General features: G+C 36.2%; 3 protein-coding genes across 6 annotated transcripts; all 3 read left to right on the top strand.

Annotated features, from left to right (window-relative positions):
• The first annotated feature begins 379 nt into the window (after positions 1–379).
• Positions 380–13,657, top strand: LOC112772614 (disease resistance protein RUN1). 3 transcript variants are annotated; one of them, XM_029295245.2, is made up of 7 exons: positions 380–1,274; positions 1,367–1,464; positions 2,116–2,307; positions 2,406–2,916; positions 3,094–4,186; positions 4,281–4,574; positions 12,397–13,657. In XM_029295245.2, exons 4-7 carry the CDS (start codon positions 2,447–2,449, stop codon positions 13,429–13,431), a joined length of 2,892 nt encoding a protein of 963 aa, XP_029151078.1. In that variant the 5' UTR covers positions 380–1,274; positions 1,367–1,464; positions 2,116–2,307; positions 2,406–2,446; the 3' UTR covers positions 13,432–13,657. The 3 variants fall into 3 exon arrangements, with proteins under 3 accessions (XP_029151078.1, XP_072081827.1, XP_072081828.1); XM_072225726.1 differs by having other exon boundaries at positions 2,116–2,916; XM_072225727.1 differs by lacking the exons at positions 380–1,274; positions 2,116–2,307.
• Positions 13,658–13,806: 149 nt separating this feature from the next.
• LOC112772612 (disease resistance protein RML1B) lies at positions 13,807–18,171 on the top strand. The gene is made up of 4 exons (XM_025817579.3): positions 13,807–14,435; positions 14,976–16,077; positions 16,175–16,468; positions 16,557–18,171. Exons 1-4 carry the CDS (start codon positions 13,957–13,959, stop codon positions 18,006–18,008), a joined length of 3,327 nt encoding a protein of 1,108 aa, XP_025673364.2. The 5' UTR covers positions 13,807–13,956; the 3' UTR covers positions 18,009–18,171.
• LOC112771221 (disease resistance protein RPV1) lies at positions 17,875–22,383 on the top strand. 2 transcript variants are annotated; one of them, XM_025815892.3, is made up of 5 exons: positions 17,875–18,009; positions 18,942–19,455; positions 19,627–20,722; positions 20,811–21,104; positions 21,176–22,383. In XM_025815892.3, the coding sequence occupies exons 2-5, from the start codon at positions 18,983–18,985 to the stop codon at positions 22,289–22,291; spliced, it is 2,979 nt and encodes a 992-aa protein (XP_025671677.1). In that variant the 5' UTR covers positions 17,875–18,009; positions 18,942–18,982; the 3' UTR covers positions 22,292–22,383. The 2 variants fall into 2 exon arrangements, with proteins under 2 accessions (XP_025671677.1, XP_029150978.1); XM_029295145.2 differs by lacking the exon at positions 17,875–18,009 and adding an exon at positions 18,708–18,843.
• Positions 22,384–23,688: the final 1,305 nt, after the last annotated feature.

The following is a 23,688-nucleotide window of genomic DNA, read 5'->3' as shown; positions in this document are numbered from 1 at the left end:
GCCACACCCACTCCACTTTCCATTGGATGGCCCAAACCCTAGCTCTCTCTCACCGCTTCCACCACCTCCGCGTCCTCCTCGATTTCATCGCCTCCAACCCTTATCCCTGCTCCGACTCCATCTTCTCCTGTCCCCACACCGAATCCATCTTCCGCTTCGCCATCCACGCTTACTGCAAAGCCGGCAAATTGGACGAAGCTGTCTCCTCGTTCCGTTCCATGTGCAGGTTGATCGACGGTAGGCCTAATGTTGCAGTTTGTAATATCATAATTCATGGATTTGTGAAATGGGGTATGCTTGATAGGGCTCTAGAGTTTTATGATGAGATTGTTAGGGTTAGGGTTAGGCCTGATGTGTTCACTTTTAACATCTTGATCAGTGGTTATTGTAGGAATTTGAAGTTTGAGTTGGCATTGGAGATGTTCAAGGAGATGAGAAAGATGGGCTGTGAGCCAAATGTGGTTACCTTCAACACTTTGATTAAGGAGATGTTTAGGGAGGGAAAGGTTGAAGAAGGGATTGGGATGGCTCATGAGATGATTGACTTGGGTTGCGAGTTCTCCAATGTCACTTGTGAGATTCTGGTTCACGGGCTTTCCGAGAAAGGAAAGGTTTCGCAGGCGTGTGAGCTGTTACTTGATTTCTCCAGAAGGGGAGTTTTGCCTAAAGGGTATGATTATTTTGATTTGGTAGATGCTCTGTGTGGGAATGGAGATGTTGATAGAGCATTGGGGCTAATTTATGAGTTGTGGGAGAAAGGATGTGTGCCGAGCTTGATTGCTTGCATTGTGATTATTGATGGGTTGAGAAGCTCAAGGAAGACTAAAGAAGCTTGGAGGTTGGTGGAAAAGATGCTTAAAGAGGGTATGATACCAGATGTTATTACTTTCAATTGTGTGCTTCAGGATATTTGCAAGGTGCGACAAACAGAGGAAGCAAATAAATTAAGATTACTTGCTTTTAGCAAGGGTTTGGAACCGGATGACGTGACATATAAAATTTTGGTTAATGGATACACAGGAGAGGGCCAGAAAATAGAGGGAGAGTCAGTGGTGAATGAGATGTTGGATAGGGGATTCATACCTGATCTTGCTTCATATAATGAATTGATGAATGCGCTATCCACTTGTCAACGACACTCCACCCGCCATCAGGCTAATAAACTTGACCACACATAATACAAGTGTTCAAGGTTTAATTATAATTGAAGCCTAGGATAAGTGATTTATGGATGATTCAGAGCTCAATATGAAAAACCTTCAGATGATTATATTGTAAGATTATAGATTTAAATAGGATTGTGTCAAAATTTGAAGCCTTACTTTCATGAAATATCAGTTGATCTTTGGTTGTTTCTCATGCACAGGTTATTTCGGGGCTTACACTGCAATGTCTAGTGCATCCTCCATGCTGACTTCTTTCAATGGATAAGACCTGGGTGTGGTGAAAATGTAGCTGGATTCTGTAAGCTCCTTGATCAGTCATCTTCCGCTAATATGTTTTTAACATTTTATATATAGAAAGTTAGAAACAAAGCAGAAAAAGTATCGAGATCTATGTATAGTTGTATACTACTAGAATTTTGTTTGTTAAAAGTGTAGTCGCTTCAGTTTGTATAGGGCACCTTCAATGGCTTACAACAAATGTATCAAGTGATATAGGCAAGAGCCAAGGAATGTCTTGCCAATGTAACTTTTGTTTGTACTTAAAACACCTAATATGTGCATATATGTATGTGTTTCCGCATGATCAAGTTACTGACATTTTAGATTGATCAAGTTTTGCAATTTTATTTTATGAAGCTCCTGAAGAATGATGCATGATGAATCAATTTAACTTTATCTTAAACAAACTTGATCAATTATCCCGCAAGTTAAAATAGGACTATTGGTTACTAGTAACAGTTATTGTTAAAATGGGAGAACTGGTTACTGTGAAGTGTGAACATAAAAGATACCGTTATACAAATAACGAGTACATCAGCATGATTTTACTTTGTCAATGTTTTAAAGGGCATGATTTTACTTTGTCAATGTTTTAAAGGGTGTAATGCAATATATCTAAAGTCTAAATAAACATCACTTTAACTTAAACTCCTGGGTTTTTTTTTTTAAGGTTTAATTGGACCGACCATCACAGTAATCACAAGCAAGGTTTTGTGAAAAGTGCAAACAACCTGGTACTATGTATTTGGTTTGCATGCGTTGACCCTATTGTGTATCCTTCACTCTACTCACGCTGCTACAATCTCCTCCAGCCTCAGCCTCTGTTCTGATCTTCATCATTTGTCTCCAACTTAATTAGATTGTACACAATTTTATCGTTACAATTTTCATTCGATTTCTCTTTAGTTTCTTGTCTCACCTAGATCCTGTCATTTATATGTATGTTCATTGATGAAGCAGATACTTGTGTGATCTTCGATAATTTTTGCAAGGAAGAGGATATGGCTGCGCATGCTTCTTCTGAGATTATTAAGTATGATGTCTTCCTTAGCTTCAGAGGCACAGACACTCGCTGTAGTTTTCTCAGCCATCTGCGCAAGGCTTTAGAGGACGCGCACGTCAAGACATACGTGGATTACATGCTCAGAGAAGGAACTGAAATATCACACTCACTCCTTGCAGCCATTGAACAATCAGAAATTGCTTTGATCATATTCTCCCAGGATTATGCTTCTTCCAAATGGTGTTTGGAAGAACTAGCCAAAATAATGGAATGCAGCAAACAAAATGGTCAAATTGTAATACCTATTTTCCATAATGTAGACCCATTATGGGTGCGCCACCAAAAGGAAAGTTATCACCACGCCCTTGCTAATCATGAGGTGAGGTTTGCAGACAGGGTGCAAATCTGGAGAGATGCTCTCAAGGAAGCTGCCAATTTGTCTGGATTCGATTCACAGTCAAGATTCAAGTCAGCAATCTTTTTTTTTCATAGATTATTTTGTTTCTTCTGTTACACTATTAGATTAGGGTATATTTTGATAAATGAGATTTTAGTGGAAGGAATAAATCCATTCTCACACTATTAAACTAAACAATACAACAACAACAACAATACTAATAATTTTGCCACGTATACATTATGCAGGGATGATGCTCACCTTGTTGGTGAAATTGTCAAACGTGTCTTACAAAGGTTAAACCAATCACCCCAAGGTGATTTGCAGGGTCTTGTTGGAATTCATGGACCAATTGAAAAGCTAGTTTCGTTGTGCACGGAATCTGAAGCTGTTATTATTGGCCTTTGGGGCATGGGCGGTGTTGGTAAGACAACTCTTGCGACTGCAGTTTTCAATAGATTGTGTGATGGATTTGAAGGATTTTGCTTTTTGAAAAATGTAAGAGAAAGAGCTGAGAAATATGGTATAGATCATTTGAAGACAGAACTTCTTTCCAAACTGCTAAAGGAAGATGCAACTCCCTTTGTCACGCCTGGTGGGATAACTAATTTTGCCAAGAAAAGACTTAGTCGAACAAAGGTTCTTGTTGTTCTTGATGATGTCAATGATTCAGACCAAATGGAAGATTTATGTGGAGGACATACACGGTTTGGGGCAAGTAGCAGAATCATAGTGACAACAAGAGATAAGCATGTCCTTCTTAGGGCGGATGCTGATCATATTCATCAAGTTAAGACGTTGAATTCTGATGATTCCCTTCAGCTTTTCAGCCTGAATGCCTTCAAGCAAAACTGCATTATAAAAGCAGAACAAGTTGAGTTGTCCAAGAGAGTGCTTAACTATTGCAAAGGCCTTCCTTTAGCAATAAAAATCTTGGGTTCCTTCCTTAAAGGAAAAACTCAACAAGAGTGGGAAAGTGAACTGGCCAAACTTGAAAAGATGCCTGATGAAAAAATCCAAAGTATATTGCGATTGAGTTATAATGAATTAGATCGTAATGATCGGAATATATTTTTGGAACTTGCATGTTTCTTTGATAGAAATACAGAAGAAGAGCAGATAAAATCTCTTCTTGATCGCTGTGGATACACAACTACTATCGGCTTGACAAATCTTTGTAATAAAGCTCTTATTTCCATTTCAAACGATTGTGTGTCAATGCATGACTTAATTCGAGAAATGGGCCGTGAAATTGTTCGCGGAGAATGTCTAGATGATCCAGGAAAACGCAGTAGACTATGGCATTCTTATGATACCTATGAAGTACTGAAATACAATAAGGTAAGCGATTGATGATTACCTAGATTGTAATTTTGTCACATTTATTTTTGTGGAAGTTTGATATATATTTAATTTTGACATACATACTATGCAGGGAACTCAAGCTATTCAAAGTATCACATTAAATATGTCTGAAATTGATATGATAAGGTTGCACCCTGAGACATTTGAAAGAATGCCAGAACTGAAGCTTGTTAGATTTCATTCATCCAATTCCAAAAACAAGTTGTGTGCTCCAGAAGGTATTACATCCCTGCCAAAGAAGTTAAGGTATTTTCATTGGGATGGGTTTCCTTTGAAATCTTTGCCGTCTTCTTTTGGTGCTGAGAGATTTGTTGAAATCATAATGCCCAATAGTGGATTGCAAACGCTTTGGGAAGGTGAACAGGTATGGAAACAATATTGTTTTTCATTTATATTTCCAGCAAGACTGTGAAATTAATTTGATGCCACACACATGCATACCTACTATCACAACCCAATCTGGCCGTGAATGGCGCTTAAGAAAATCTTCCTAAGTAAGCCTCAGAAATTGATATTACAGAAAACAGAATAAATAGAATTTTCAATTATACTAAAAAGCAACACATTCTCATCATCATATTTAAAACACACTCAGCATATTTACATAAAATTCGACTTTAATATTTATAGCAAAACATGGTCTATTAGTTTCATCTACTAGAATATTTACAAAGCAACATACTCAAGTCATTAAAATCGGATCCTGCCTGTGTTACATGGAGCAGTTTATACATGGAGCAGATTAATAAGTTTAAAGAATTTTAAAGCTATTTACACAAAACATCAAGCCCTTGAACAATAAAGGGTTCACTAACACAAACAAAACTAGAGCGGAATTGATGAAGTTGGATTAGGATCAAGGCCCATATCTAAAAAAAATGAAAAAATAACCGAGTGAATTTTGCAACTCAGTGAGTAAACAGAGCATCCAAAACCTTACGAGAGACATTTGTATAAATAATTAATTTTTAGTCAAAATAAATCCACTTTAATAACAGTGACAAAAATATACTCAAACATAATGATAATTACTTATAGACATCAAATAATCAAACTTTCTTATTTTATATAAATTTAAACGGAAGGTTATATAATTCAAAAAAGTCAAAATAACAGACAGAAATCACACTTAGGTTGTTTTTCCTTTGTGTGAATTCTAAAACAGACATGCTCCATTGATTTTGTGGACATTGTTTTTCCTGAATTTAAAACATGAAAATACCTTAAGTTTCGAACAAATACGGATATTTATTGCGCATTATATTCTCAGGTTCCCAGGTTGTTTCTTCCTCTGAATGATTCTTCCAGACTACTTTTACAGAGGCTACTTCTTTAGAAACTTCCTTACTTGTCGATCAATTATAGCAATAGGTTCTTCTTCAAATGATAAATCCTCTTTTAATTCCATTTATTAGGGAGTAAAGTACATTAGATGGATCATGAAGGTATTTACGTAACATAGACACGTGAAATACTAGATAAATCATAGACAAATCAGGTGGTAGTGCCAAGCGTACGCTACTGTGCCTATTCGTTCCAAAATCTCAAAAGGACCAATATAACGAGGACTAAGCTTCCTTTCCTTTTTTGCTAAACCTCATCACACCCTTCATAGGTGACACTCGGAGAAAAATTTGATCACCTACTGAGAATTCTAAGTTACGTCTCCTTGATCACGCGAATTTTCTCAATCGCATCTTATACCAAATCGGGTCCCAACAGTTTGGCCTCACCAACCTCAAACCATCCAACTGGTGATCTACATCGCCTTCTATAAAGAGCTTCAAATGGTGCCATTTGAATACTAGTTTGATAGCTATTATTATAAGAAAACTCAATCAAAAATAGGTAGCTATCCCAATTTCCACCAAAATCTAAAACACATCTCAACATATCTTCTAAAATTTGAATTGTTCTCTCAAATTGTCTGTCTGTCTGTGGATGGAAGATTGTACTAAGATCTACTCTTGTTCCAAGTGCATTCTGAAAGAATTTCCAAAAATGAGAGTTAAATTGTGGCCTACGATCTGAGATAATAGACACGGGGGTTCCATGAAGCTCGAATATCTCATCAACATAAAGCTTAGCATATCGGGCTATAGTATAAGTAGTTTTCACAGGGAGAAAGTGAGCTGATTTCGTCATTCTATCTACTATCACCCAGACTGAATCGTATCCCTTAAAACTACGAGGTAAACCTATTATAAAGTCTATGGTAATTCTCTTTCATTTCCATTCAGGTATCTCAATATGTTGTAGCAACCCTACAGGCCTTTGATGTTCAGCTTTAACTTGTTGACAAGTTAAGCAGTGAGAAATAAAAGTACTTACATCTTTTTTCATGCCTTCCCACCAAAATAATTGCTTCAAATCTTGGTACATCTTATTAGTGCCTGGATGAACGGTGTACTTAGAATTGTGACCCTCCTCCATAATATCTTTTTTTAAGTTATTATTATTTGGCACACATTAACGGTTATCACAATGTAAAATACCTTGATAAAAAAAAATTGAGTTCTTCCCATTGTGAACATCTTCCATTAGCTTTCTTAACTTTGGGTTATCACCTTGCGCAGACTTGATTTGTTCTATTAGAGAGGACCGAGATCGTACATAAGCTAAAAGTGGCCCTAACCCTTTAAGTTTAATGTATACACCGTCTGATTCTAACTTGTGAATATCTTGCACTAAAGGTCTCATTGACAAAGCAATGTGATTTAAACTACACATGGATTTTTACTCAATGCATCAACAATTACATTAGCCTTATTTGGATGGTATAAGATGGTACAATCGTAATCCTTAAGCAACTCCACCCATCTACGTTGTCTGAGGCTAAAATTTTTTGTTGAAAGATGTACTTTAAACTCTTGTGATCTATATAAACTTCACATGTTTCACCATATAGATAGTGTCTTTAGATCTTTAAGGCAAGAATCACTGCTGCCATTTCTAATTCATGAATTGGGTAATTCTGCTCGTGCTTCTTAAGTTGTCTAGATGCATAGGCGATGACTCTACCATGCTACATAAGAACACATTCAAGTCCTACCCACGATGCATCATAATATATCGAATATCCTCCGGATCCTGAAGGTAAAACTAGAACTGGGACAGTAGTCAAACACTTTTTAAACTTTTGAAAGCTTTGTTCACATTTATCAGTCCATTGAAATTTTACATTTTTCTGAGTCTGTTTGGTCAAAGGAGTTGATATCTTTGAGAAATCTTTGACAAAACGTCTGTAGTAGCCTGCCAATCCTGAAAAGCTACAAATCTCTTTTACTGATGTAGGTCTTAGCCACTGTTGGACGACTTCCACTTTCTTTGGATCCACTTTGATTCCATCTTTCGATACAATATGACCTAAGAATGCTACTTGATCCAACCAAAACTCACACTTAAAAAATTTTGCATAAAGTTTGTGATTTCTTAGAGTTTGCAAAACAACTATTAGATGATGCTCATGTTCTTCCTCACTCTTGGAATACACTAGAATGTCATCAATAAAAACAATCACAAAGTGATCTAAACAAAACTTGAATACACGGTTCATCAAATCCATAAAAATAGCTGGGGCATTGGTTAAATCAAAGGACATCACCAAAAATTCATAGTGCCCATATCGAGTTTAAAAAGTTGTTTTTGGAATGTCTTCTCCCTTAATCTTTAACTAATGGTATCCAGAATGAAGATCTATCTTGAAAAAATAAGAAGCTCTTTGGAATTGGTCAAATAAATTATCAATCCTTGGTAAGGGATACTTGTTACAAATAGTTACTTTATTAAGTTGTCGATAATCGACACACAATCGCATTGAACCATCCTTTATCTTTACAACGAGGATTGGAGCTCCCCAAGGAGAAGTACTAGGACGGATAAATCCCTTGTCTAATAGCTCTTGCAACTGAATTTTCAACTCTCACAATTTCGTGGGAGCCATGCGATAAGGAGGGATTGACATAGGAGAAACCCCTAGGGCTAAGTCTATGGAAAACTCTACCTCCCAATCCAGTGGTATGCCTAGTTCCTCTGGAAACACATCTAAAAATTTTCTAACCACAAAAACTTGATCTATACTAGGTACTTTGGCTTCAACATCCCTAACTACTGCAAGAAATCCTTGATTCCTTTTATGCATCAAGCGTAAAGCACTCGTAGAAGAGATAAGATTAGGCAAGGTAGAACAACTCTCACCAAAGAAAACAAAAGGTGGAATGCCCATAATATCAATTTTTACTTTGGAGTAGCAACTTACATCGGCCTGAAAAGAGGATAACCAATCCATGCCCAAGATGACATCAAATTCATCCATCATTTCAAGAAATGATCAAATCAACTAAGTTATCAACAGTGTTCACTCTAACAATGCAAGATCGAAAAACATATTGAACTATTGCAGAAATTTCAAGTGGAGTACCAACATAAAATGGACAGTCTAATACTTGAAATTGCTTATCTAAACGAGATGTAAAATGTGGAGATATATAAGAGTTATGAGAACCCGGATCAAACAATACTTGAGCATCTAAGGAGTAAACTTGTAAGGTACCTGCTATCACTACATTTGAAGCCTGAGCATCCTGACGGGTTAAAGCATGAATCTATGACTAACCTTTTCCATCTTGTGCTGCACCTTTGTTGTTAGACCCTCGACCGACAGATCCCCTACCAACACCCTTAACTAACGGAGCTGAAAATTTTTTTTGGGAGACATAGTTGAGAAAGATGGTGTGGATGTTGCAGGTAATGCTGAATTCTGCATGGAACTTTCCTGAGGATGATGACAATCTCTACAAAGGTGACTAGTCTGTCCACAACAATAACATACTCCAGTAGTCTTGAAGCATGTTTCAGAATGATATTTTCCACAATGTTGACACGGTGACCTAAGAATTTCTGAAGGCTTAGATCTCTGCATGCCTGGTTGAGATACACTCCTAGCTCGACTCCCTAAGGTTGAGGTACCCTTTGAGGCATCTTCAGAATGGTTAACCCCATCTGATTGTGTTTGTGGATGATTCTGATGACCTGATATGCCCCCATAGCTTGATCCTCCAAAAAATGCTCCTTGTATCCTTTTCCTTTTGCCAATTTCTTTGTTCACTCTCTTTTCTTCCAATTCAGCTTCAATACTATAAGCAACATTCATAATTTCTGAATAGGTCATGCTCCGAACCATGGGTGAAAGAGCAGTGAAGTAAGGGTTTGCTAATCCTCGAAAAAATCTCTTGACCCTCATGATATCCGAAGTCACTAAGTGCTTAACATATTTAGAAAGCTCGGTGAAACGATTCTCATACTGCATCACAGACATACCAGAAGTTTTCCTGAACTTCTCAAAATCAGCAGTATTTTTCTCCTTTATACTAGTAGAAAGGAATCTTTCTAAAAAGATCTCAACAAACTCATCTCACAAAAAAGGTGCCATTCGACATGCCTTCTACTTTGAAGAGGTGTTTAATACCAATGATAAGCATGTCCTGTTAAATTGTATGTAGCTAGATCCACTGTTGTGTCATCTGGACATTTGAGGACTCGAAAGACTTTGTTCAAGATGTCAATGAAGAATTGAGGGTCGTTTTCCAGAAGATTTCCAGTGAAAGTAGGCGGATTCAACTTAAGGAAAGATTGGAGTGACAGCTCGTTCCCCAAGGGCTTGTAGACTTTCTTGATTAAGGACATTTGACCCTGCAGAAGGTGGATCTCTAGCTTCTCTTCGATTAGTCAAGGACTCCACAAGATTATTAACAGCTTGATAAAGTCCTCGTATCTCAGCAGCAACATTCACTGGTTTTTTTGTAATAGTCGCACCTCTGCCTCACCTTATTGGTCTTCTACGACCACCATCCCATTGATTGAGTGGGGGAGAAGGTGCTCTATTAGTTTCAACATTAGGAGCATTACGCGCTCCTGCCCGTGGAGTAGGAATACGACATTTAGGTGGCATCTTCCACCTAAGAATAAATGATTATATCAAATACAGATAGGCTCAAACATAGAAAACAATGAAAACACACTTTAAATACCTTATTGAGTAAAGTATTGTTTCTGTCCCCAACGTTTCAATCGTCCTATTTAAGTCCCTAACATTTCAAAACTGACTCAAAAGTTGTCCTGTCGTTAGGGATCTGTTAACAGAATTAACGACAGGACAAAATTGAGACGATTTTGAAACGTTAGGGACTTAAATAGGACGAAAACATTGAGGACAAAAATGATACATATAATTTTACTCTACCTTATTTTTATGAACATTCCTATAAGTCTTTAGTAACATCACAACCTGTGAAAATGGGCCGACTTTCAGTTACACAATCATGATCTTACTACAGAACAACTGCTCTATATACACAGAATAACCTGGTTCTGATACCGATTTGTCACGACCCAATCTGGCCGTGACTGGCGCTTAGAAAAATCTTCCCAAGCAAGCCTTAAAAATCGATATTACAGAAAACAAAACAAATAGAATTTCCAATTATACTAAAAGGCAACACATTCTCATCATCATATTTAAAACATACTCAGCATATTTACATAAAATTTGACTTTAATATTCACAACAAAACATGGTCTATTAGTTTCATCTACTAGAATATTTACAAAGAAGCATACTTAAGTTACTAAAGTCGGATCCTGCCTGTGTCACATAGAGCGGTTTAATAAGTCTAAAGAGTTTTAAAGCTATTTACACAAAATAGCAACCCTTTGAACAGTAAAGGGCTCACCAACACAAACAAAACTAGAGCGGAACTAATGAAGTTGGATTAAGATCAAGGCTCGTATCTGAAAAAAAATGAAAAAACAATAAAGTGAGTTTTGCAACTCAGTGAATAAACATAGCATCCATAACCCCACGAGAGACATTTGTATAAATAATTAACTTTTATTCAAAATAAATCCACTTTAATAACAATAACAAAAATATACTCAAATATAATGATAATTACTTATAGACATCAATAATCAAACTTTATTATTTTATATAAATTTAAATGAAAGGTTATCTAATTCAGAAAAGTCAAAATAACAAACAGAAATCACACTTAGGTTGTTTTTTTCTGTGTAAATTCTGAAACAGACATGCTCCATTGATTTTGTGGACATGGAACAGACAGATATCATTTTTCATTCATATGGACCTGAAAGTACAATTATATGCTGACATGGTGCACTAAGTCTAGTGCTTACTGTCGCTAGCTGCAGTTTCAGTCATAGAATTTTTCAAAATATTTTGACATACAAATCATGATCAAGTTCAAGTTGTCAAATAAATCAATGAGTGCATCATCAATTCAATACTAACTCTACATTCAAAGTGTATATGTAAAATAATATTTACCTTATAATCTAATTCCTCAAATGACAATTTCATTAATTTCAACACAAGATATTATGTCTCAAGTGGAATTTTCTTTGTAAGATATTTAACATAAACATTATATTAACAAATAAAATAGTAATTAACTAAATAATAAATTTTAAAATTATTTTCATAAAATTAATACAATGCTAAAATTTAACTATAGATACAAAGTTCATTTACAGACTAAAATCTAAGAGAGAAATTTCTATTCCACAGGTTCCAACAAACAAAGAGAGTGGTTCATTTGAGAATCTAATATCACAAATATAATAATAATAATTCTAATAAGTTGATCTTAACATCAATTGACATAATAGACCTTATATAAATTTTCGAATTTATTAATACCCATCACTACAAACATGCTAAAATTAAAAATATAGGTAATTATTAAGGTAAAGAGTCACTTTAATATCTTAATAATTAGTAATACTTAAATTAAATGTGATTTTTCTCTTTTTTAAGTTTAGACTACTTTAATAAAATTTTGGAATAAAAATCAATATAAGAGAGTACAATAAATAGGGCATAATAGAGTTAAAATAGAAGAAGAGTAGTAAAATTAATTGAAATAAAAGTATATGAAATTATTCTTGAAGAAGTGATATGAGAGCGAAAAGGAAGACATATTTGACGGTGAGGAAGGGTGAAGTGTTAGCAGTGTTTGTGTGTATATGATGATTCTAGAGTGTGCGTGTGTGCCGTTGGAAGGGAAGGAAATGAAGGAAAAATGATGGGCCAAGCCCATGTTCTCTTTTTTTCTAGTTTTTTGTAGGGCTCTACACCTACCTTTTAATTAGTTAATTCGTTATTTCAGAATCTTGTAAATCTAAGGAAAGTGGATCTTGATGGTTCATCAAGCCTAATGGAGCTCCCAGATTTATCAAAAGCTTCAAATCTTAGAGAAGTGAGTATCTCTGGTTGCAAGAGTCTGCGTCAAGTTCCTCCATCTGCTGTGTGTTCCCAGAAGCTGAAATACCTGAAAGTGAGCAACTGTGAGAGCCTTGAATCCATAGCAGAGCTTCCAGCATCGGTTGTGTGCGTAATTGCTCGCAACTGCCGCTCACTACACACTGTATCTTTATCTGCTTTGGATTCTATGGCCAAAGAACCGATCCAGCAGCAGCAATTTGAGGATATAACCTTCAATTTCACCAACTGCAACAAATTGAGAAGGAATTCAAAAAAGAGCATTATGGAACATGCCTATGGCAGACTAAAGCGACCACTAGCAGCAGCACCAACATGTGCTACAACAGCATGGCTGGATAAGGAGGATAAGCACCCGTTTCGTTATCTTTCAGGCAAGCAGCACAATCATCCCAAGTTAAATGTGTTGTCAGGTGCAGCCCCGGAATGGTTCAGATATAAAAACCCACAAAGAGGGGCTGTTACTCTTGATGTTGCCCCAGGTGATAACTTGTTGGGTTTCATCTTTTGGATCATTTTTCCTGCATACTATGGGAGTCACGAAGTGCAAGCCACTTCAGTGTCATATAAGTATCGCGTTAAAGTGATGCATGGCCCAAGTTTCAGCTATGACGGGTATTGGTTTCTAGGCGAGAATATATGGCTTAACGATAGCTATTTTTGGTACGACGGGCAATGCTGCATTGACATGATCAAGGTAATGGAAGAAAACACCGACACTAATAATAATAATAGCATTCAACTCATGGTTTCATTCCAGTTCTTCTACACTCGTCTTGTTTTGAGTTACCGTTACCCTATTGAGGAAGATGTTAACAAAGAAATAGAAGATTGGGCTGTGCACCCAATATATGCCTCAGACGTTCGAAACTTCAAAGATTGGAGTGTGCATCCAATATATGCCTCAGATGTTCGAAACTGACACGCTTCCATTCAACGAGTTCGAAGCTAAAATGTTATTTACACATTGAAATCAGCTACTAAATTTAGCCAACTATGTATTTGTGTTTAAATACATGTAATCTAATTCATTTTTCATATGTATATTTTTGTATGTATTCTATATTAGTAGCTGATTTTGGTGTACATCTAATATATAAATTTATAAATAAATTAAAAGAAATATATTATACGAGTTTAATTTGAAAGATATTCTCTCAGTTCAAGATGTTTTACACAACATAGTTATTTTTGTCAATTGAATGTATGTATAAAACAGATCTTTGGTAGCTTTTTGGTGCAATTTCTAAAAAAAAAAGTGACTAGTGTACTTAAAATAACAAAAATAAAGATAATTATACGAAGTCAAAGGAACTTTCTATTGCTAGTTGACGGCAAAGACACCACATCACTGTTACCGAAGAAGTTTGATGGAAATTACATCAATTATTGTTGTTGACTTCTTGTTTACTCCTCAGAGCTGTTTGTATGCTCGAAATCGAAGAGAATGGCTTCGTCGTCTTCTCTGTCCGTTGCTTCTGAAAGCAAATATGATATCTTCCTTAGCTTCAGAGGCATAGATACCAGACGTGGTTTTCTCAGCCATCTGATTAAGGCTTTAAACCAAAAACAGATTGAGATCTATGTAGACTATAAGCTCAGAGAAGGAACCCAAATATCACACTCACTCCTTACTGCCATTGAAGAATCAGAGATTTCCTTGATTATATTCTCCCAAGATTATGCTTCATCCAAGTGGTGCTTGGATGAACTCGTCAAAATAATGAAGTGCAGGAAAGAGAAAGGTCAAACAGCAATACCTATATTTTATGATGTAGATCCATCTTGTGTACGACATCAAAGGGGAAGTTATGTCGATGCACTTTCCGGCCATCGGAAAACGTCATCGGCGGGGCAGTTGCTAATATGGAAAGAAGCTCTCAACGAGGCTGCCAATTTGTCTGGACTGCATTCATCCAACTTTGGGCAAGTTCTTTTACTTCTACACTCTGCCTTTGAATTGCAACTGTGTTTTATTTTAATCCCTCAAATTTCAAAACTATTAGTTATATTTTGTATATATTGATCGGGAATTAAATTGATGCTTTTAGAATTTTAGAGGCTAAATTGCTGATTTTTACTTTGTCATAAGTTAGTATTCAAACAGGTTTTAATTAGGAATTTAGATCCTCTAAAGTGAGGAAGTTGGTAAAGTGGTAAAGTGAAGGGTTAATCACCATTAATTTGTAACTTCCATGAAATGTGCACCTCACTATCTTAATTTAATTTAAGAGTGATTAACTCTCACTTTACTACTTTACCAACTTTCTCACTTTAGAGGATCTTGATCCGTTACCAAAATTCATCGAGTGATTAGACAATGTAAGAAGAGAGTTTTTCTAACCCTAAAGGAAGAAATAAGATGGACTATATTAGTTCTAGTGGTAGAAATGGGATATCATTTTGTGATACTTAAGGGAAACCCATTCACTAAGAACAATTTGGATTATACCTTGTTTGGTACAGGAGTGATGCTGCTCTTATTGACGAAATTGTCAAACGCGTGTTACAAAGGTTGAATGAAAAGTGCCAAGGAGATTTACAAGGACTTGTTGGAATGTATGAACCAATTACAGAGCTAGAATCATTATTGTGCAAGGAATCAAAAGCTGTAGTTATTATTGGACTTTGGGGCATGGGTGGTATTGGAAAGACAACTCTTGCTAGTGTTGTTTTCGATAGGGTATGTCATGAATTTGAAGGACTCTGCTTCTTAGATAATGTAAGAGAAAAAGTCCAGAAATATGGCATAAATCATTTGAAGAAAGAACTTGTATCTAAGCTGCTGGACATTAAAGATGTAGAAAAAGATGTAGTCTCTTTCATCATGCCTATTGGGATAACTGATTTTGCCAAGAGAAGACTCCGTCGCAGAAAAGTTCTTCTTGTTCTTGATGATGTGAGTGATTCTAAGCAACTGGAAGATTTATGTGGAGGACATGATTGGTTTGGGCTAACTAGTAGGATCATGGTGACAACTAGAGATAAACATGTGCTGAATAGAGCCGATCATATTCATGAGGTTAAGGCATTAAATCAGGATGAGTCTCTTGAGCTTTTTAAGTTGAATGCCATGAAACAAAACTACATGGACACAGAGCAAGTTGAGCTATCCATGAGGGTTCTTAACTATGCGAAAGGAATTCCATTAGCCTTAAAAGTTATGGGTTCCTTTCTCTGTGGAAAAAGTAAGCAGGAGTGGAAAAGTCAGCTTCTTAAACTTGAAAAAATGCCTCATGTAGAAATTCAAAATATATTGAGATTGAGCTATAACGAACTAGATCGTCATGATCGGAATATTTTTCTATACCTTGCATGTTTCTTCAAGACAGTTTCAGAAGAGCAGGTTACGTTTCTTCTTGATGCATGCGGATACTCAACAGCTATTGGGTTAAAAACTCTTCAAGACAAAGCTCTTATTTCCATTTTAAGCTGTGAAGTGACAATGCACGACTTGCTTCGAGAAATGGGACGTGAAGTAGTTCGGGAAGAGTCTCCCAATGATCCGGGAAAGCGCAGTAGATTATGGGATTCTACTGATATCTATAAAGTATTGAAATATGACACGGTAAGTATAGTATATATCCTTTATCAAATGTAAACTAAAGATGGTTTTAATTAGTTAGTTTTGTAGTATTCCAATATACTTTGACTTGATGCTGCAGGGAACTGAAACTATTGAAAGCATAACATTAGACATGTCAAAAATTGACGTGCTAAGCTTGCATCCTCAGATATTTGCAAGAATGTACAAGCTCAAGTTTTTAAATGTTCATTCATGGGATGGTGAGCATAGGCTCTGTGCTCCTCATGGTATTGAATCCTTGTCAGATGAGCTGAGATTTTTTCAATGGGAAGACTACCCTTCGAAATCTTTACCATTGTCTTTTTGTGCGGAAAATCTTGTGGAAATTATAATGCCTTCTAGTCAGTTGGAGAAGCTTTGGGAAGGTGTCCAGGTATGCAGTGCAACTTCTTTTTCGCTTAAATACATGTATATCGTTTTAAAAAGATTGGCCTCATGCATTTATTTTAATTCTTCTTCAGAATCTTGTAAATCTGAAGCTAGTAGATCTTAATTATTCATCACACCTAGTCGAGCTCCCAGATTTCTCCAAGGCCCCAAATCTTGAAGAAGTAAATGTTTCCACCTGCAAGAGTCTGCAGCAAGTTCCCCAATCTGTTTTGTCTTCTCAAAAGCTGGGTTATCTCTTTCTAAATGATTGTAATGAACTAAGAAGTTTCCAGCACAACATTCATCATCAATCCCTTAAGACACTCTCTTTCCATAGCTGCATTGGTCTCAGAGAGTTCTCTTTGACACAGCTTAACCACGGCACAGACAAATTGGTGTTATCAGCTCCGCTTGAACGGCTAAAACTGGATTACTGTTCCAACCTTTCTCTGCTGCCAGACAATATAAGCATGCTTTCATCATTGAAGGACTTATCAATGAGTCACAGCAGTGTGAGAAGCTTGCCTGAAAGCATTAAGCATCTGTCACGGCTGAAATACCTCAACTTGAGTAATTGCAAGAGGCTTCAATCAATACCAGAGCTTCCATCGTCCATTTTGGGGTTAATTGCTGTTAACTGCACATCATTACATACTGTTTTCATGGCTGAACCAATCAAAGAAGAGAAATTCGGATATAAAACATTTGCATTTACCAATTGTGTTAAGTTGGAGAAGGCTACAATCCAGGCCATTATGGCAAACGCCTATGTCAGAATACAGCAAGCAGCAAACGCATGGCTACCAACAGGACAGAGGAATGAGTACTATTATGCAACCTTTGATAATAACTATGAACTCAGGGTTCATGTTTGCTTACCAGGAAGCCAAGTTCCAGGATGGTTCAGCTATAGAACAACCGAAACTTGCATGACTGTTGAACTTGTCCTACTTGCTTCTAGTATCAGTAGGTTCCGAGGTTTCATCTTCTGTGCTGTTCTTCCTCCTAGAGAGGAAAAAGGCTTAGGCTCGGCAATTTTGAGATGTTCTTACTTCATTGAAACGAGTGATGGTCCAAGCTTGGGCAGTCACAGTTCGTGGGTGATATATGACCGTACAGTTGATAAGGAATCCGACAATGTGTATATGTGGTATGATAGGCAATGCTGCATTGATATGATGAGGAGAACCAAACAAGGCAAAGGAAGTGATGAAGATAATGTTCATAAGTACAAGGTTTTATTTGAATTCCATTACTCCCTTAATTCCACAGGAATAAAAGAGTGTGGTGTCCATCCAATATATGTCTCGGATACTAAATCCAAGAGAAGACCAGAGATAACTCAAGTTGATGAGAACCAAGGTGATCTAGAGCTGCAAGAACCACTTTCTTCCACAAATAAGAACTTTAAAATGGAATACTTTTCTTCAAGGGAGTTTTCTGCTACACAGCTCAGCAGCAAGGATGATCAAGGGCAGAATGGGAAAATTACTCCTTTTCAATTCATGTATAGGAGGAGAGCGAAGAAGAAAATAAAGGAATGAGGTGAGAGGATGATATAAATAGAATTAAGGGAGAGAATTGGCCTCTCCAATGCCAAATATGGTTTCTGTTATTTCTAATATATGCGCTTTTACACACTTACATAATACAATCCTTCACTGCTTCGGGGACTATCACATTGATACTCCCTTTTCTGTGATTCTACATTCTTCTTCTATTTCGATTCTCTTATACCTTAATTATGTTCTTCCTTCTGTTTGCAATTTTATTTTATGAAGCTACTAAAGAATGATGCATGATGAATCAATTTAACTTTATCTTAAACAAACTTGACCAATTATCCAACAAGTTAAAATAGGACTATTGGTTACTAGTAAAAGATATTGTTCAAATGGGAGTATTGGTTACTGTGAAGTGTGAACATACAAGATACTGTTACACAAATAATAAGTACATCAGCATGATTTTACTTTTGTCAATTTCATAAACTGGGCGTAGTTTCTTAGCAAGTTCTTTTGCACGTTTGAAGGTGGTCACTCTTATATTTGACTGACAGAACCAAAGATACGACACGGTTTCCGGTAAGAATCTTTTGAAGGGTGTAACGCAATGTATCTAAAGTGTACACAAACATTAACATAATTTAACTTAAACTCCTTTTTTAAAGCTTTCTTTGGACCGACCACCACAGTAATCACAAGCGAGCTTTCGTGGAAAGTGCAAACAACCTGGTACTATGTGTTTACTGTTTAGTTTGCACGCGTTGACTCCGTTGTGTACCCTTGAGCTTCACTCTACTCACGCTGCCACAATCTCCTCCAGCCTCAGCCTCTGTTCTGATCTTCATCATTTGTCTCCAACTTCCTTAATTAGATTGTACACAATTTTATAGTTACAATGTTCATTCGATTTCTCTTTAGTTTCTTGTCTCACCTGGGTCCTGTCATTTATATGTAAGTTCATTGATGAAGCAGGTACTTCTGTGATCTTCGATAATTTTTGCTAGGAAGAGGATATGGCTGCGCATGCTTCTTCTGAGATTAATAAGTATGATGTCTTCCTCAGCTTCAGAGGCACAGACACTCGCCGTGGTTTTCTCAGCCATCTGCACAAGGCTTTAGAGGACAAGCACATCAAGACATACGTGGATTACATGCTCAGAGAAGGAACTGAAATATCACACTCACTCCTTGCAGCCATTGAACAATCAGAAATTGCTTTGATCATATTCTCCCAGGATTATGCTTCTTCCAAATGGTGTTTGGAAGAACTAGCCAAAATAATGGAATGCAGCAAACAAAATGGTCAAATTGTAATACCTATTTTCCATAATGTAGACCCATCATGGGTGCGCCACCAAAAGGAAAGTTATCACCACGCCCTTGCTAATCATGAGGTGAGGTTTGCAGACAGGGTGCAAATCTGGAGAGATGCTCTCAAGGAAGCTGCCAATTTGTCTGGATTTCATTCACCCTCATCAAGCTTCAGGTCAGTATTTCTTTTCATAGATTATTTTGTTTCTTCTGTTACACTATTACATTAGGGTATAATTTTGATAAATGAGATTTTAGTGGAAGGGATAAATCCATTCTCACACTATTAAACTAAACAATACAACAACAACAATACCAATAAGTTTGCCTCTTATACATTATGCAGGAATGATGCTCACCTTGTTGATGAAATCGTCAAACGTGTCTTACAAAGGTTAAACCAATCACCCCAAGGTGATTTGCAGGGTCTTGTTGGAATTCATGGACCAATTGAAAAGCTAGTATCGTTGTGCACGGAATCTGAAGCTGTTATTATTGGCCTTTGGGGCATGGGCGGTGTTGGTAAGACAACTCTTGCGACTGCAGTTTTCAATAGATTGTGTGATGGATTTGAAGGATTTTGCTTTTTGAACAATGTAAGAGAAAGAGCTGAGAAATCTGGTATAGATAATTTGAAGAAAGAACTTCTTTCCAAGCTGCTAAAGGAAGAAGATGCAAGTCCCTTTGTCACGCCTGGTGGGATAACTAATTTTGCCAAGAAAAGACTTGGTCGAACAAAGGTTCTTGTTGTTCTTGATGATGTCAATGATTCAGATCAAATTGAAGATTTATGTGGAGGACATACATGGTTTGGGGCAAGTAGCAGAATCATAGTGACAACAAGAGACAAGCATGTCCTTGTTAAGGCGGATGCTGATCATATACATGAAGTTGAGACATTGAATTCTGATGATTCTCTTCGGCTTTTCAGCCTGAATGCCTTCAAGCAAAACTGCACTATAGAAGCAGAACAAGTTGAGTTGTCTAAGAGAGTGCTTAACTATTGCAAAGGCCTCCCTTTAGCATTGAAAATCTTGGGTTCATTTCTTAAAGGAAAAACTCAACGAGAGTGGGAAAGTGAACTGCTCAAACTTGAAAAGATGCCTGATGAAAAAATCCAAAGTATATTGCGATTGAGTTATAATGAACTGGATCGTAATGATCGGAATATATTTTTGCATCTTGCATGTTTCTTTTATACAAATTCAGAAGAAGAGCTGATACAATCTGTTCTTGATTCCTGCGGATACGCAACAACTATCGGGTTGACAAATCTTGGTAATAAAGCTCTTATTTCCATTTCAAATGGTTGTGTGTCAATGCATGACTTAATTCGAGAAATGGGTCGTGAAATTGTTCGCGAAGAATCTCCAAATGATCCAGGAAAACGCAGTAGACTGTGGGATCCTCAGGATATCTGTAAAGTATTGAAAGACAATAAGGTAAGCGTAAGATTATCAGATTGTACTTTTTTTCACATTTATTTGGTGAAAGTTTGATACAATATATGTTTCATTTTGACATATGCAGGGAACGGATGCTATTGAAAGTATCGAATTGAACATGTCGGAAATTGACTGGATGAGCTTGCACCCTGAGACATTTGAAAGAATGGCTGGACTGAAGCTTGTTAGATTTCATGCAGCCGATTCCAAAAACAAGTTGTATGCTCCAGAGGGTATTAGATCTATGTCGAACGAGTTAAGGTATTTTCATTGGGATGAGTTTCCTTTGAAATCTTTGCCACCTTCTTTAAGTGTTGAGAAAATTGTTGAAATCATAATGCCCAACAGTGGATTGCAAACGCTTTGGGAAGGTGAACAGGTATGGAAACAATATTCTTTTTCATTTGATACCCATACACATGCTTTAATTAGTTAATTTGTTAATTTCAGAATCTTGTAAATCTAAGGAAAGTGGATCTAGATGGTTCGTCAAGCCTAATGGAGCTCCCAGGTTTATCAAAAGCTTCAAATCTTAGAGAAGTGAGTATCTCTGGTTGCAAGAGTCTGCGTCAAGTTCCTCCATCTGCTGTATGTTCCCAGAAGCTGAAATACCTGAACGTGAGCAACTGTGAGAGCATTGAGTCCATAGCAGAGCTTCCAGCATCGGTTGTGTGCGTAATTGCTCGCGACTGCCGCTCCCTACACACTGTATCTGTATCTGCTTTGGATTCTGTGGCTGAAGAGCCAATCCAGCAGCAGCAATTTGAGGATATAACCTTCAATTTCACCAACTGCCACAAATTGGAAGGGAATGCAAAAAACAGCATTATGGAACATGCCTATGGAAGATTAAAGCGACCATTAGCAGCAGCACCTACATCTGCTACGACAGCATGGCAGGACAAGGAGGATAAGGATAAGTTTCTTTCTCTGTGGAACGACAAGCACAATCATCCCAAGTTAAATGTGTTGTCAGGTGCAGGCTCGGGATGGTTCAGATATATAAACCCACAGAACGGGGCCGTCACTCTTGATGTTGCCCCAGGTGATAGCTTGTTGGGTTTCATCTTTTGGGTCGTTTTTCCTGCATACTATGGGAGTTACCAAGTGAGCGCCACTTCAGTGTCATATACGTATTGTGTTGAAGTGAGGAATGGTCCAAGTTTCAGTTATGATGGGCATTGGATGCCAGGCGAGGATATATGGCTTGACGATAGCTATTTTTGGTACGACGGGCAATGCTGCATTGACATGATCAAGGTAATGGAAGAAAACACCAACACTAATAATAACAATATTCAACTCAAGGTTTCATTCAAGTTCTTCTACAATCGTCTTATTTTGAGTCAGCCTATTGAGGAAGATGATGACCAAGAAGTAGAATATTGGAGTGTACACCCAATATATGCCTCAGATGTTCGTGGTGGCATGAGCATGGATGTACCGTCTATTGAGGAAGGTAATGGTGGTTCCATAGATGACTCAGATGAAGACGACGAAGGTAGTGAAAGAGGTGGTGTTTCGGAGTCGGTTGCACTCGTGCATGGTGGCAGGACGGATCTATAGTTCTATACACTGTAGTGGAGGCAACAATTTAAAATTATTTTGAACATTCTCGTTAAATTATTGAATTGATCCTACGATAATCTTTTACTCAATTTTTTGTTTTTAATAGTTAATTTAAAAATTTTATACTAAATATTTATTTAAAAGAAAAAGTATATGGAACCAAAATATGACCCGCCAAAAAGTAAACAAAACTGTTTAATTAAAATCACTTTTTGAATAATATGTTTGAAAATCGCTCCTGAGATCACGGAGCACAAACCAAAATCCGATTTTTCATAGAACCCAAACACATTTTAGCTGATTTTTGGCTTATATGCTTTTGGTTCTCTAGTTGTTCTCTTATTCTTTTTTAAAATTAGTTTTTGTTTTTCTTATAATAACTATATTAATTGAAAGATTTTTCCTCAGCTATAAATATAATTGAGAGTTGATTTTTGATTGTATGAGAAGTAAATTTTTATTATATTATTTAAAAAAAAAGATTACCCATTTTTTTTTAAATATGAAACCTAAAACATAGAATTCTAAATTATATATTATTATTATTAAAATTACTATTTTAGTATTTTAATTTGTAAATTATATATTTTGAAGATTAATCATATTTTACAATAACAAAATATAATTATAACAATAATTATGATATATGTACATAAAAAGTAACTACCCATATAAAATACATATTAAAATATAAAATACATATTGAAAATAAATTAAACAATAAATATTTTTATACACAAATACATAACGATTAATGAATAATTTGATAGCTAATTTTTATTATAAAACTTATTAGAGTTTATCTATCTTATGTCCTAAAAATACATATTAAGATTACAAATTGAAAATATTTGTATTGAAAATATAAAAAATTTAAGTTTTCAATAGATTTATTTTATAATTATTAAAAGAAAAAATTTTAAAACCTTCAACTAATAATAAGCTTGTCATGCGTCATCAAGACACATGTTAGCTAAACCCAAATAATTATTATGTTATATATACTTACAGGAAAGAGATTCCATAGATGGTCTTTGGGCAATAAAAATAAATTTAGTAAGATAAAGCAAAAAAATTAGTGAGCGATTTCGACAAAATATTAGGCAAAAAGTAAAACTTTTTCCATTGTGCTTCTCTTATTTTGTTTTTTATTTTGGACGGTGGAAATATTGATTGGAGGTCTACAATGGGAGAAATTGACTTCGCAAGAAAGAAAATAAATTTTTCGTTTTTACATAGAACAACAATCTTTGAATAGCAGTTTTTCATTCTTTGACCGTTAGATCAACGTAAAATTTGGACAGCAGATACTTCTCATCTTCTTCTTCATCATGGACAGTGGAGATTATAAAAACACTCCAATCTAAAGAGCAATGAGACATTTTCCTTAGCTT

Source organism: Arachis hypogaea, chromosome 18, assembly GCF_003086295.3.
Source record: "Arachis hypogaea cultivar Tifrunner chromosome 18, arahy.Tifrunner.gnm2.J5K5, whole genome shotgun sequence".
In the NCBI taxonomy this organism is placed as follows: domain Eukaryota; kingdom Viridiplantae; phylum Streptophyta; class Magnoliopsida; order Fabales; family Fabaceae; genus Arachis; species Arachis hypogaea.
Note: the sequence above shows the minus strand (reverse complement) of the source record. Positions and strands in the feature narration are given on the sequence as shown.